Source organism: Phallusia mammillata, chromosome 5 (genome assembly GCF_965637545.1).
Source record: "Phallusia mammillata chromosome 5, kaPhaMamm4.hap1.1, whole genome shotgun sequence".
NCBI classification, from domain to species: domain Eukaryota; kingdom Metazoa; phylum Chordata; class Ascidiacea; order Phlebobranchia; family Ascidiidae; genus Phallusia; species Phallusia mammillata.
In genome coordinates this window covers 14,862,558-14,875,383 of record NC_137256.1, presented here as the reverse complement: position 1 = coordinate 14,875,383, position 12,826 = coordinate 14,862,558, and the positions used below count along the sequence as shown (strand labels likewise).

General features: G+C 36.4%; 2 protein-coding genes across 3 annotated transcripts; both read right to left on the bottom strand.

Annotated features, from left to right (window-relative positions):
- Positions 1–3,455: 3,455 nt before the first annotated feature.
- LOC145229477 (uncharacterized) lies at positions 3,456–6,174 on the bottom strand. 2 transcript variants are annotated; one of them, XR_013860455.1, is made up of 2 exons: positions 3,769–4,474; positions 3,456–3,676 (listed from the first exon to the last, which is right to left on the bottom strand). XR_013860455.1 is itself a non-coding variant. In XM_080094816.1 (2 exons), the coding sequence occupies exons 1-2, from the start codon at positions 6,172–6,174 to the stop codon at positions 3,498–3,500; spliced, it is 369 nt and encodes a 122-aa protein (XP_079950942.1). In that variant the 3' UTR covers positions 3,456–3,497. The 2 variants fall into 2 exon arrangements, 1 of the variants encoding a protein (XP_079950942.1); XM_080094816.1 differs by lacking the exon at positions 3,769–4,474 and adding an exon at positions 5,985–6,174.
- A 32-nt stretch (positions 6,175–6,206) lies between these two features.
- Positions 6,207–11,693, bottom strand: LOC145229476 (uncharacterized). The gene is made up of 5 exons (XM_080094815.1): positions 11,264–11,693; positions 11,131–11,198; positions 7,864–7,971; positions 7,209–7,430; positions 6,207–7,145 (listed from the first exon to the last, which is right to left on the bottom strand). The coding sequence occupies exons 1-5, from the start codon at positions 11,619–11,621 to the stop codon at positions 6,714–6,716; spliced, it is 1,188 nt and encodes a 395-aa protein (XP_079950941.1). The 5' UTR covers positions 11,622–11,693; the 3' UTR covers positions 6,207–6,713.
- Positions 11,694–12,826: the final 1,133 nt, after the last annotated feature.

The following is a 12,826-nucleotide window of genomic DNA, read 5'->3' as shown; positions in this document are numbered from 1 at the left end:
CCATCGCAACCTTGGTGCAATACTTGGTTGACCAATTTTGGCGACGCGAGTATCAGCGGACGCTAGACTCATACTGGAGCCTTGAGATGCAACATTGCAAAATTGTGCTTGTTATGCCGCTACGCGGCGATGCGCGATTATTATTGCATGTTCCTTGTGTTCACAGTTACTGCCGATGTTTGTGTGTTGTGTTTTTGAATGCACTTCTTGGATTCGTACATTGTAGGGGGGTATGTTACATCTTAGTTGCCAGTATATTTGCTAATTTTACTTATTCCCGATTTTCCTCACAACACCTTGTGTTGCAATCTTTTGCGCTGTGTGGCGTAAAAAAATATCTGCCACTTTTCTGAGATAGTTCTTTCGTTACTGACTTCCATGGATCACGTTGCTACGTCGGTTGTATTGGAAAGCCGTATTTTATCCTGTAGTGTAAACGATAGTTATTATGTTCCTGTGCTGTCCACATTAGGGCTTTATGTTTCACTGTATGTTTAGGTGTGTGACAGTAATTAATGCGACTCGAGTAACCATGCGATATCGAACAAAAATATTGCAATATTAAAAAGTAAAATGTTCATTTATGCCATTAGCTACACTAAAAACAATATCGTAATAATTAACAAACCGATTTTCAGTGTAGCAAAGTGAAAGAGTCAACTGTGCGATATTGCTTTGTGTGGGAATAATGGCCTACAATGACGCACAAATATATAAAATATGACGCAACAATTGCAATTGCTGAATTTAAAAATGGGCTTGTTCCATCATCATATTCCACCAATAGAGAATGATTGTATCATGTTAATTTTCTGGTCTGACAGGGTATTCCGCCAAAGTAAAACACATAACTTTTAAAAGGAACATCGCGGGCCGCACAAAAACCCTTGGAGGGCCGCGTGTTTGAGACCCCTGATTTAAACTAAAGCGTGTACTAAAAACCGTCTCTGTCGTCTCTTTTCGCTCCTCCGCATTTGATCTGTTTGCCGAACAAGATCTACAAAACACCTATTTGTGTGGACAGTTTGTTGGGGGCCTTTAGTAAGCGCGTTTCGATCTCCCTATTGTGACGTGCCGCGCATATAACCGGGCGCGTTCACGGGACATTCCACGTTACACACACCGTTGAGTAGGCTAGTAGTTCCACGATTTTCAGTAGCGCGCGTTCAATAGTAACGTTCTGCCTTCATACATAACCCAAGTATTGTTTCTTGAGTTTATTTGTCAAAAATGGAGAAGCCACGTTGTGACCAAATACTTGGTTCTCAACTGCTGTTTTGCGATACTTACAAGTTGATCTTCTGTGACCCATCGTCGTACGGCGGCCAAGCTGACAATGACCGCGCGTTTTACCTAAATACAACCACATAGCATTGCTACACAAAACAGCAAATTTCTAGTTACCGAAAAGAACGCGTAGTAAAACGTCTATTCATGTCTGAACCTCCCGGGCTTCCGCTCTGCACTAAATCGCAAAACCAGTAAATCGTAAAACTTCCGTCTGTCTGACTGTCCAGTGTAGCCTAGGCTACACTTATTATGTGCCTATAAAATCAGTTATTATTTACAAACATGCACTTTTATCCTAATGGAGGCCGCTTTGATATAATCTGGGTCCCTGTTGCAGATTAAGTTAAACTAGCATAAGTTCACAATTACCGACTGCACAGTGCCAGTCTAGCACCCATATTTCACATTGTCTTTACCACTATCAATACTCACATTTTCGGCGATACTGTTTGTCAAGGTTAAACTCACTTGTTCAATATCTTCTAAGCTTTGCATATAAATATATTTATAGCCTACACTTCAAATAGTTTTGTCACGAACACGTGTTTTAGAGTGTGTGTCAACAAACAAAATCGCATGTGCTGTGTGTTTAGTTGGCTTGTACTCGAGCAGATTACTTGTTCCACCAGGTCACCTCCACCAAGGATCTGGTTCTGCGACCCATATGTCCCATCGATGCCCACGACCAGATACGGAAACTTTTTGTCTAAACGTTTTGCTTCCGCATTTCCTGTTTGTTTGTCGCTAATTTTGCAATAGCGTACTCGCTTGGGTGTTGAGGTAATGTTCCTTTACCATAAATAACGCGTACTACGATAATTTTCAAGTTTTATAAAATGTTTAGTGCCACTGAATGATATGTAGCATCACGATGTATGTTCTACACCCTTTCTTCCAGCGCTTAAAACTATCTGGCAGCGTTTATTTTTCTGTCGAAACCCACCCTCTTTCTCCAACACGGGTTGATTAGGTGCAAACTTGACTGGGTCTGGAACAAATCAGCGTTGGAAAGAAAAAAACGAACAAAAACAATATTTTTTTGGCTTTGCACATTTGAACAAACACTATGACTTGGTTTGAGAAGTTAATATATTCTCCATACTTGCATTATATTGGGCCAAATTTACATTTAAGTCCCAAATTACTGTCAACATTTTTCAAAATAGTAGAGCAAAAAAAGCGAAAGCTCTTCAATTCTGCATTTTCAATGCATTTAATCAAACTTAGTCATTTTAAAGGGCTCCGGCAGCGGCGATGTGACTTTTTCTACATTTTAGATATTTAGAATTGCCATAATTCAAGGATTCCGAATCACTATTTTTTTTGTCCTATGATTTGTCGTTTTCGAGATATTCAATCAAACATTGAGCTCTCGAGCGACACCTTGGTTTGATATGAAACAGCGATTGTTACGTCACCTCGTACCACCTTCTAACAATGGCGCACGTCAGCTGTTGTTTTACCTTTGATGTGTACATTTGTTTATTGTTTACAACTGATAAAATTAACGTAGATACTTAGTTGACAGTTAAGCAATAAATAACAACTGTTTGCTTAAAAAGGTAGGTGTTTTGTTGTTGACAAAGGGTATTTTCCACGCAACAGAATTATTGTAGGTGTTTATGTACTAACTGTGTGATAATGGAGGAGAGAAAATCATGCGTTTGCTGCCATGAAATTAGTAAGTGCAACAGCAGTTAGCCAAGTTCAACGAATATTCTAAGTCGAATCTGCTTTGTATAAATGCACATCCTGGATTTGAATATATGTCTCAACATGTATGTATTAGAAGCAGCATGTTATCGATTTAAACGTCAATTCGGAAATCATGATGAGGGTAACACCCGTCACGAGTAAGTTTTACTGTACTAACTACTAACATGCAATATGCCACCAGCAACCTCTATGTATTCAGGCTTTACAGATATACTGCCTACAGAAAATTTGTTGAATGGTGCTGGGGAAGACTTTAGAGTTACGTTGCCAGACTGACAGCCACTTGTCAACTATAAGTTGTGAATTCCCTTGTGACTTTGCTGCACAACAATACTTGTGGTTGCATAAGCTTTTTACCCAAGGTCCCAACTCTTTGCAACATGCCTTGTTAGAAAGTGCTCTCAGTTTCTTTTGGATTCCTAAATTTAAAACCATAAAAACAAATATACTGGTGTATGCTCATCTTTTATTTCTAACATATATACTTGTAGCTACATGCCAAACATCAAAATAATGTTTTGATCTGACAATTCTTCACTAATGTATTTAATGATTTGTGGATGCCTGTCAGTCACAAAGGCTTTAATAAACAATCCTTTGCTTGTGATGTTTTTAATGCATCCCAAGAATCCTTCTTTTTCCATATCATTGCTGTTTGCCACTTCATTCTCTAGAAAATATTATGAAATTACCATCTGAATACCTGAACAAGGTTAATAGCAACAATTTTATTGTTGCAAAGATCCATCATTGTGTATGTACCAAATTTAGCTGAGTGTCCAGGGAAATCTGGAGTTAATTTACTTCTGGTACACCATTTAAGAGGTGAAGAAGTTTTCTTTTACACACGATGTATTTTAGTTCATAGCTTAGATTGGGTAGTTCCCTACATGAAAATGTATTGATATTATCACACTTTTTTTAACCACATTTTTTTTGTTATCACCAAGTAAATGGTATGACAATAAACTAAACTAGAATAGCGGTTTTCCTATATATTGCTGGGTTATATATACTACATCATATTTAACGATGTATCACATATTCCATTTACTATATTTATAATGGATATATATTTGGCACCTACATTTCATGGGGTCCCTATCTTTTTCCTGGCACTTTATAACCTAATTGTTTCTGCAAGCATAATCTAATGGGTCCCCACACATATGCCTATGCGATTTGGTAACAGTAAAAATAGGGCACAATCACTGTTAGATATTTACCAATTTACTATACACATCATTTGATCTACATATATGATTGTTTTTGCAAGCAAAAACGAATGGGTCCCCATATGCGCGTTTGTGCGGATTTATGGTAAACAAACATCCTGGTTATTTTTAGATTTTTAAGGACAAGCTTAACCAACTTTAGCCTTAACCCAAAAAGTTTTGTCCGTATTGTTTTTGCATCATTATTGTCATATAATTACAAAAAAACAGTAAATAGGAAAAAATAACAGGAAATACTTCAATTTATTCTCATGCTTTGACCTTGATATTGTCGTTCAAGGTCAGTTTTTAAACACAATTTTCCAAAACTTAAAATGTGCTTGATAACTTAATAAAACGACATAGCATAGCTGCGCAAAAACAGCTGATTTCTAATCACCGACACGACTGCCTCATAAAACGTCGGTCCGGACGTCAAGCTGAGCACTCCCGCTGCATTCACCCGCCTTAATCGTAAACAAGTGAATTACTCCCTTGAGAGTTGATACTTCTATCTGACTGAGAAAATGGTCACGTAACGACTGCGTTCATGCGTGAAGCAGAGGCATTTTTTTCTATGCGCCACTATGGTCAATCACTCCCATTGTGTCAGCTGTGCACTGAGCGACAGGCAAATACGGTCATGACGTCATACGCATCGCCTGTCCCTGCCGTGACCCCGCAGCGTTAACGTTTACAGCGCAATATCACTAACACCGTATCATCTCAATTCCAACCAGAGAGAAAATGGTCAAGTGACGACTGCGTTCATGCGTGAAGCAGAGGCATTTTTCCATGTGCCACTATCGTCAATCACTCCCATTGCGTCAGCTGTGCACTGAGCGAGCACAAATATGACAGAAGACAGCATGTAAAAACATATTTTTACTATTACTGAGCCGATTGCACTGAAATTTTTACCAGCCAACAAGGAGCACCCTATCCACAGCTGTTAAAAATTTCAGCAGGTTAAGTCTTGTATTTCTGGCCTCAATAACATGTGAACAAACAAACAAATATTTGGGGGTAAAGGGGTGAAAATGGATATATACAACTTCAAGTTACAAAATAGTTTAAAATACGCTGCAATGTACCAATCAAAAAGTATGAAACTCCAGAAACATCTGCTTTAGCAAGTATAGCCGTTTCAAAAATTTCACGTTTTGGGGGGCTGTGGGTGAACCGAGGGGTCAAACGGGGTCAAAATTCACATGGACCATCGTTTGACCAATATCTATAATAAGAGTAAATTTGAGAAAGTTTGAGCCATTCTTTCTTGACCAAAACGTGGGAACAAATCTGCGTTAAAAAATTCACGTTTTGGGGGGCTGTGGGTGAACTGAGGGATCAAATGAGGTCAAAATTCACATGGACCATCTTTAGACCAATATCTATAATGTGTGCAAATATGAAAAAGTTTGAACCATTCTTTCTTGATCAAAACGTGGGAACAAATCCGCGTTAAAAATTTCACGTTTTGGGGGGCTGTGGGTGAACCGAGGGATCAAACGGGGTCAAAATTCACATGGACCATCTTTAGACCAATATCTGTAATGTGTGCAAATTTGAAAAAGTTTGAACCATTCTTTCTTGACCAAAACATGGGAACAAATCCGCGTTAGAAAAAAAAAAAAAATATAGACAAAAACAATATGTGTCCCCTTCAGGGAAGGGGACCCATAATTAGTACAACATAATGGTAATATTAAAGACTATAATGTTAAATAAGATTATGTCAGAAAACAATTACCTACTAAAGCATACCATGCGCTGTGTGGCTACTTTTCATGCAGCTGCTCTCAATGGCATTTCTTGCTTTCTCATGAATACATGGAATGGCATTTGGCTTTAACACCAGAACTTTTGCCATACTCCTGTCATACTGCATTTTATTTGTGACGCATTCATCTGTGAAATGTAGGCTACAAAGAACACTTTCGTTGGTCCCTTCCATTTTCTCTTCATGTTAACAAATTTAATCCAAGCTGACCGCAATCGCTTTATATTTGGAAAGCGAAAAAGTGTCATATTGCTGGCCTTTTGATTTCCTCTCGAATTGCAACCATACAAAGAACACACTGCAGGCATTTTTGCACACTTGAGAGTAAAAATGAAAACATTTAAACACCAAAATACCTAAACTGACTGACGTAAAAGGCGTGGCAAATGTTATACAACCACCGACTACAAACACGCTCCAAACCAAGTTGGTACTAGGTGACGTCACATGACGTTTGAGCTAAGTGACAAAATATCCGCAAGGTGTCAGTGTTTTTAGATTTGAAACATAAATATCTGACTAGTACCTTCGATTTTAAACCTGAAATCGTGTTTATAAAAATACAATAAATAACATATTAGAAAATAATTTTCCGGTGCCGGGGCTCTTTAAAAGTTATGGTATTTTTTAAATAGTTTATTCAGACAATTCATACTTAATTTAATTTTAGCTGAATTGCAAAACTTACCAACACATAATATTCTGAGTAAGAGCTAACTTTTTTGGTCTTTATAGGTATACTTTACATTATTATTAGTCGAGTTATTATGAACATCAACAAAAACACATTTCACATTAGGTTTGCTATCTATGTGATTGTCCACAGGCAAATCATTTTCATTGCTTATTATTGTGGGTGGTGAAAACTGCACACCTTGTTCTTGTTCACTTTCATCGCTCCAAGAACTACTGCAAGAATCAACATGTTTTGTCATGTTGGAACATAAAACAGTTGATTTTGATAGCACATCTGGCAAATTTTTAGTTGAGGAAAGTTGATTTTCTAGTCCACTTGCTTCTGTGTAAAAACTTTTTTGCCCTTTTGCTAACTTGTTTCGTTCATCCAATTGCGGGTTTAACTGAAAAGCATCCAATGATGTTGTTGCCGAACATTGAGCATACTTTTGACTTCCTTCATCATCAACCTTGGTAAATTAAATGGAAAAATCATGGTATTTCTAGTAATGGCAAAAGATGTCATGAAATACCTCAATAACAATAGGTGTTGCTGTATCAATTGCATGTTCATGAGACGATGATATGTTTTCATCATAAACAATATTATAAACTGGAACACTGTTCTCATCATGCTCTTGCAAATGGAATGGAGATTCATGTATGTGCATATTACTTGTTTTCGATCCTCTTTGCCCAGTTGTGTGATTGGAAATCCAATCAGAGTATGACATAGAAACAGGTGTTGTCATAACCTGAAAATGTGTAAAATAAATGATTGTGGCCCACACACTGATTAATGTCAAAGAAAGTCCAATCAATTGTAAATTGCACGTTCAGGGTGCATCAAATTGCTGTGTTGCAACAATTAAACAACTGAAATTAATTCAGTTATCCACATAAATGCTGTAGGAATTTATTTTAAAAAACATAAGAACATCTTTGCACAGTTGTAACATAGAAAACCCTCTGCAAAACTGTCCAACAATATATTTCACAACTTTTAAACCAGGATTATGATTATCAACATGGTGACAGAATTTAAAGCACAATGACAAGAAATTACTAATTCTAAGTGTAATTTCAAAGTTGCATTTATGGCATTAGGGCACTGCTAAAGTTACTGCTGCGCTGTAAACGTAAGTTACAAAATTTGCTGACACCAACCTAGAAAAAAATTATGCTTACTTCATCTGATGCAGCTGTTCTGCTAGTTTGTGATCGCCCCACAAAAATTCCCCCAACAACCACTGCCAACATTATTCCACCTATTGCAAAACCAATTATAAGTGGAACCTGAAAAAAAGTACATGGAATATGATTTTTATGTGTAAGTATATTAGATACCAATTCTTCCATACAAAATGACATTTGCAGTTTTTTGGTGTACTTACATTACAACAGCAATGTTTAACTGGGTACTCACAATATTTTAGCACAACTGCAGTGATATCATAGCACTTTACAAAAGTGGCATCACTTGGATGATTTATATTATTATCACAACACACATAGTCCTCATTGTTCTGAATCCGAACAGTAAGCACATGAGCAATTAAATTTAAAATTTTCCCTTAAATTTACTCCATTTCTGGCAGCAGATTGTGGGTAAATTTCTATTCTAAAATGGCCTCTGTTTAACCCTTTGAGGGTTACTGGTACATATATGTACCACAACTTTGAAGCGTCGTAGAAAATTAATTTGTTGTTCGATCGATATAATTTTCACACAACCTCTCAATTTGGGTTTAATGTTTATATTTCGATGATTTTTTTGCACTTGCCACCTTCAGATCAGCTGTTTTTGTGCCTTAAAGTAGCCAGTTTTCGGTCATTCTCAAGGGCATAGTTGTTTCACTTACTGGTAAGTATACAAAAACATAAAAACAAGTGACTGATAACGTTTTTTATTGTTTATGTGTTGGTTATCAATAATTACTAGTTTTAAAAAATAAAACCCAAGTAAAAATGGAAAAATTTTGGACATACATGTTATGGTACATATATGTACCACTGTCCATTTGGGGAAAAAAGTCGAAAATTTTCAGTTTTGTTGAAAAATGCCGTTGTTTGTTTTTTATGTCCAATTAGAACTACAAAACAGCACATTTAAGGTTTTTAGTATTTTTTATTTTTATTTTAAGACATTTCAGAACAAAAGTGACAGGAACAAAAAGTTAATTTTTCCACTGACATATAGCATTGTGGCGGAAATTTTGTTTGCTGATGCTAGCGACACTGAAGATGACCTTGGTTTAGATGCAGAAGATGTTAAGGTTCTACTAACAGATTCTAAATTGTTGCTGCCAGTTCAATACATGATTGTACGGTAGCAAAAAAGCAAAGTCCTAGTGATTAGAAGAGATCTGTAGCAAGTTGAACTTCAACAACAATGAAAATATGAAACCGAGAAATGATCCAATGTATGATAGGGCTTTTAAAATTAGGCCAGTACTACAGCATTTTAATTCATCATTTCTATCAGTCCTATTTTCTTCTGTTGATGAACATGTGATCAAATTTCAAGGGCCACAATTCTAGTATTTGCAAGAAAAGATCTAGCAAAGTCAATACAATTGAAAAGATCAACCATATACAAAGGTGTAAGCTTTGCACATGTCAAAAGATTCAGAACAGAACCAACAACAAGTATGTCCAGTGTGGCACATATCTTTGTTGTGCAAAGGATAGGAAATGCTTCAAACTTTATCATGAAAAATAAGTTTCTGTGCTTGATTTTGTTGTATTTTAATTTTTTGTGACCTGTTACCATTTCCTATCTATGATTTCTTCGTACAAAACTAGCATTTCCTTTTCATCTTTATATTTTTGTGAAGCTAAGTTTACTGAACTGAAATCTTACACCGGTTATGACAACAACTATTGTTAAAATACCTGCACCATTATTCTATATTTACAAGTTTTCTGGCATTTTTGTATGCTGTTGACTAGGTTTTGTTTGTTGTTTTGTATTTACTAATCAAATACATGGAATACAAGTATTTTTAGTAAACAGAGTTTACGTACAATGATCCTTGAGTACATTTTTTACTATAAAAATGGATTTGCACCAAAGTTTTCAAAAAAAAATTTTCAAAAAAAAATTCCTCCAGATGGTTGCTGGTACATATATGTACCATGCTCTAAAATAAACAAACTAAGAAATTACAAAAAAATTTTTGGGGGAATACTTTTTTTGACCCATTTTAACTAAGATTTGTTGACTGAACTAAAAAAAGCAGTGCACAAAAAAGTGTGTCCCTCAAAGGGTTAAATAAATTTAATATCTTTTTTTGTACTCCTTACGCTGTCTCAGTACAGACAGTTACAGTCATAAAACATATTTTAGGGATTCAAAAAGCACCAAAGATGTAGTAAATTTTTTTTAAACATACAAAACACTGTCTTGTTGAAACCCCTTTCCCTAACACGGGTGGTTAACTTTTAGATCCCACCCAACTTAACTGGTTCCACCAACGTAAGAATAACTAGAGGTAAGTTATATGCAGTGTTGCCAGGTCAAATTGTGGAAAGGCGCAACTTTACCCGTCAAAAGGTGCCCAATTTTACAAACACCTGAAATACAAATGATTTTTACTACTTTCACCTATTTGTGTTACAATTATTCAGGTTTATTCGTTTCAGATTCAATTTTTGTGCATTTTAAAATTGAATTTGAGCTGTTTCCGGTAACACTGTATTAAACACTTTGTTTACCCACTTTTTATGCTGATTTTTTTTTAATTTTGTAATCTCTACTTTAAAACAAATATGTTTCTCATTAATAACAAAGTAAGATGACCCTTAAAACAATGACTTTTGCCAAGAGACAATTCTCATTACGTGGTAACAACGAACGCGTTTATTAAATTTCATTCTTTGAAAAATGAACGTTGCGTGGACTGAAAGCATTCTTTTGCTCAGCTGGATGTAAATCTCCGACGCCCTGAGCAGTTTCATTAGTTCTTTTGTCAAAATTGAACTTACAACGGTTTTAAAGTCACAATAATAATGCAATCATTACTCGTCATACAGTAGAAATGTCGTTCACAAACCCGCCCAAAAAGGCGCAACCCGCAACTCATGAAAAAAGCCCGCAACTCGATGTCAAAAGTAGCCCAATTCGGCGACAAAAGCGCAACCTGGCAACACTGGTCATATAGCACTAACAGCACTGAAAAAACCTAACAATGCGGTTGTTTCATTGAAACCTAGTTTAAAGTTTACATTATCTGTTTCCCAGATTTGACACGAGGGCAAAAATAAACGCCCGGTTTTCATATTTTTCAAACTTCATATAGGTGATTAAATTTCCATGTTCAGTTCAAAACGGCAGGAAAAGTACATGCATTTTGGTAACAATTGACACATTAGCCCGGAAGTGACGGTATGTTTCATTCATTGCATCGTGTCGCGCGCGTATCAGCAGCGTAACTTTTAAATTGTAAGCTTTACCTGATTGGTGTACAAAACTTCTTCACGGTGCTCGACGTCGAAAGTAAATTTTCTCCCCAACTTCAGTCCTAATGTTGAAAACATAGTAAGCCCTCCAGCGGAAAAGGGCATTTGGTAACAAAATAAAACTTACCTTTACATTTTTTGGTGATAAACTGCTCCTGTTTCAAAAAATGTGCAGGAGTGCAGGTTAAATTAGTAGACAATGCTCCATTACAGTTGCTGATTTCGCAGATTTTCGAAAGATCCTCACCAAGTTTTTTATTTCGTTCGACCCGCATTAGTATTTTTCTTCCGCTTGGTTCACAGTCGTAACAAAGAAACGAAAGCACATCGTATTTAATTGTCAGTTTACTCGAATCATTTCTCCCAACATCATTTAAGCTAAAATTGCATGCTTGTATGCAATTTGAAGTTGAAGAATTGCCAGCAGCGGCAAAACCTTTCTGTCGAAGTGCCAAAGCAGAAACGATGCAGAACAAACCAATCATACCCGCTTGGTGCAACCTGCTTTTAAAACAACACCACTGCAATTAAACAATTTATGACTTTTTGTTCTCAACGGTCACAGATTTAGAACGTAAGCAACCATTTCGATTCCATACAGCCTAACACCCAGTGAGTTTAAGTCTTTTTTCCTGCGGTAAGATTTGCTCGACCAACGCTATATGACTGAACGACACATAGGCTACGTATATCTGCTTCCGCCCAACTCGTGTTACTGTTGCTGGCAAGCGGAAAATGACGCGCTGCGGGTACGCATCGACAACTGAGCATTCGTTCTGACATCATTTGTTTACTTCAAGTGAAACAGTGCACAGGCGAATTTTGTCATAAATGGACCTTCAGCGTCGGCTAACAACTAACTATAGTGCTTCCCAACGTTTGTGTCGTTTTAAAAGCTTGTTACCGTCATATGCAGGTTGCAGCTATAGGTTTCGCATTTAGCCAAAGTCTTGCCGGATACCTAAATTATTTAAATCCGCGCTTTTCAACCCAAATGACAATTTGAACACAGGGATACCTCGAAAAAAAAATTAGACGATTGTCTAGAACAGTGCTCCGCAACCTTTTTTCACGCACGTCACACCATAGAAGCTTTAAATGTTCGGCGGCACACCCGAACCAAAAAATGCGATTTGAATTTTTGAAAGCCTAAAAAAAGCATTAAGCCAGGGGTCTTAAAAGACTTAAACTTCTTTGAGGGCCAAAAACATTTATTTTACGGTAAAGGGCCGTATTTTTATGTTAAAGGGCCGTACTATTGGAACTTTTTTTTTAAAGTAACATGAACAAAAAATATTATGTCCTTGAAAATGTTGTGCGTTTATGCCATATAATTTACATAAAACATTTGTAACGCAATAAACAGATATACGGTGTAGCTGCTAGGCATACGTCCTCTTTTTGGAGGACATGACCTCCTTTTTAACAAAAACCAAGTTGTCCTCCGAGGACAAGAAAAAGTGCCTAAATGTCCTCCTTTTTAAAGAATTTCTGATTTACCAAATTTATATGTGACAATTATGCCTTTGAAAACAGCCAAATATACATCTTCGGCTTATTTTGTGAAAGAATCCACGTGGATTTTACATTTTTTTTAAATACACGCTTATTTTATGTCATAAACGTTAAACTTTATCCACACTATAATTCAATACCATCTAATTTCTAAAGCTTTTATTTTTGGGAGTAT

What these genes read in the sequence shown, in the direction of transcription:
- LOC145229477 (XM_080094816.1), bottom strand. Translation starts at nt 6,174, where the DNA reads ATGGAAGGGACCAACGAAAGTGTTCTTTGTAGCCTACATTTCACAGAT. An exon ending in AAGTAGCCACACAGCGCATG is followed by an intron (nt 3,677 to 5,984) that starts GTATGCTTTAGT and finishes AATATTTTCTAG; the next exon opens with AGAATGAAGTGGCAAACAGC.
- LOC145229476 (XM_080094815.1), bottom strand. Translation starts at nt 11,621, where the DNA reads ATGATTGGTTTGTTCTGCATCGTTTCTGCTTTGGCACTTCGACAGAAA. An exon ending in TATCACCAAAAAATGTAAAG is followed by an intron (nt 11,199 to 11,263) that starts GTAAGTTTTATT and finishes TTTCAACATTAG; the next exon opens with GACTGAAGTTGGGGAGAAAA. An exon ending in CAACACCTATTGTTATTGAG is followed by an intron (nt 7,146 to 7,208) that starts GTATTTCATGAC and finishes TAATTTACCAAG; the next exon opens with GTTGATGATGAAGGAAGTCA.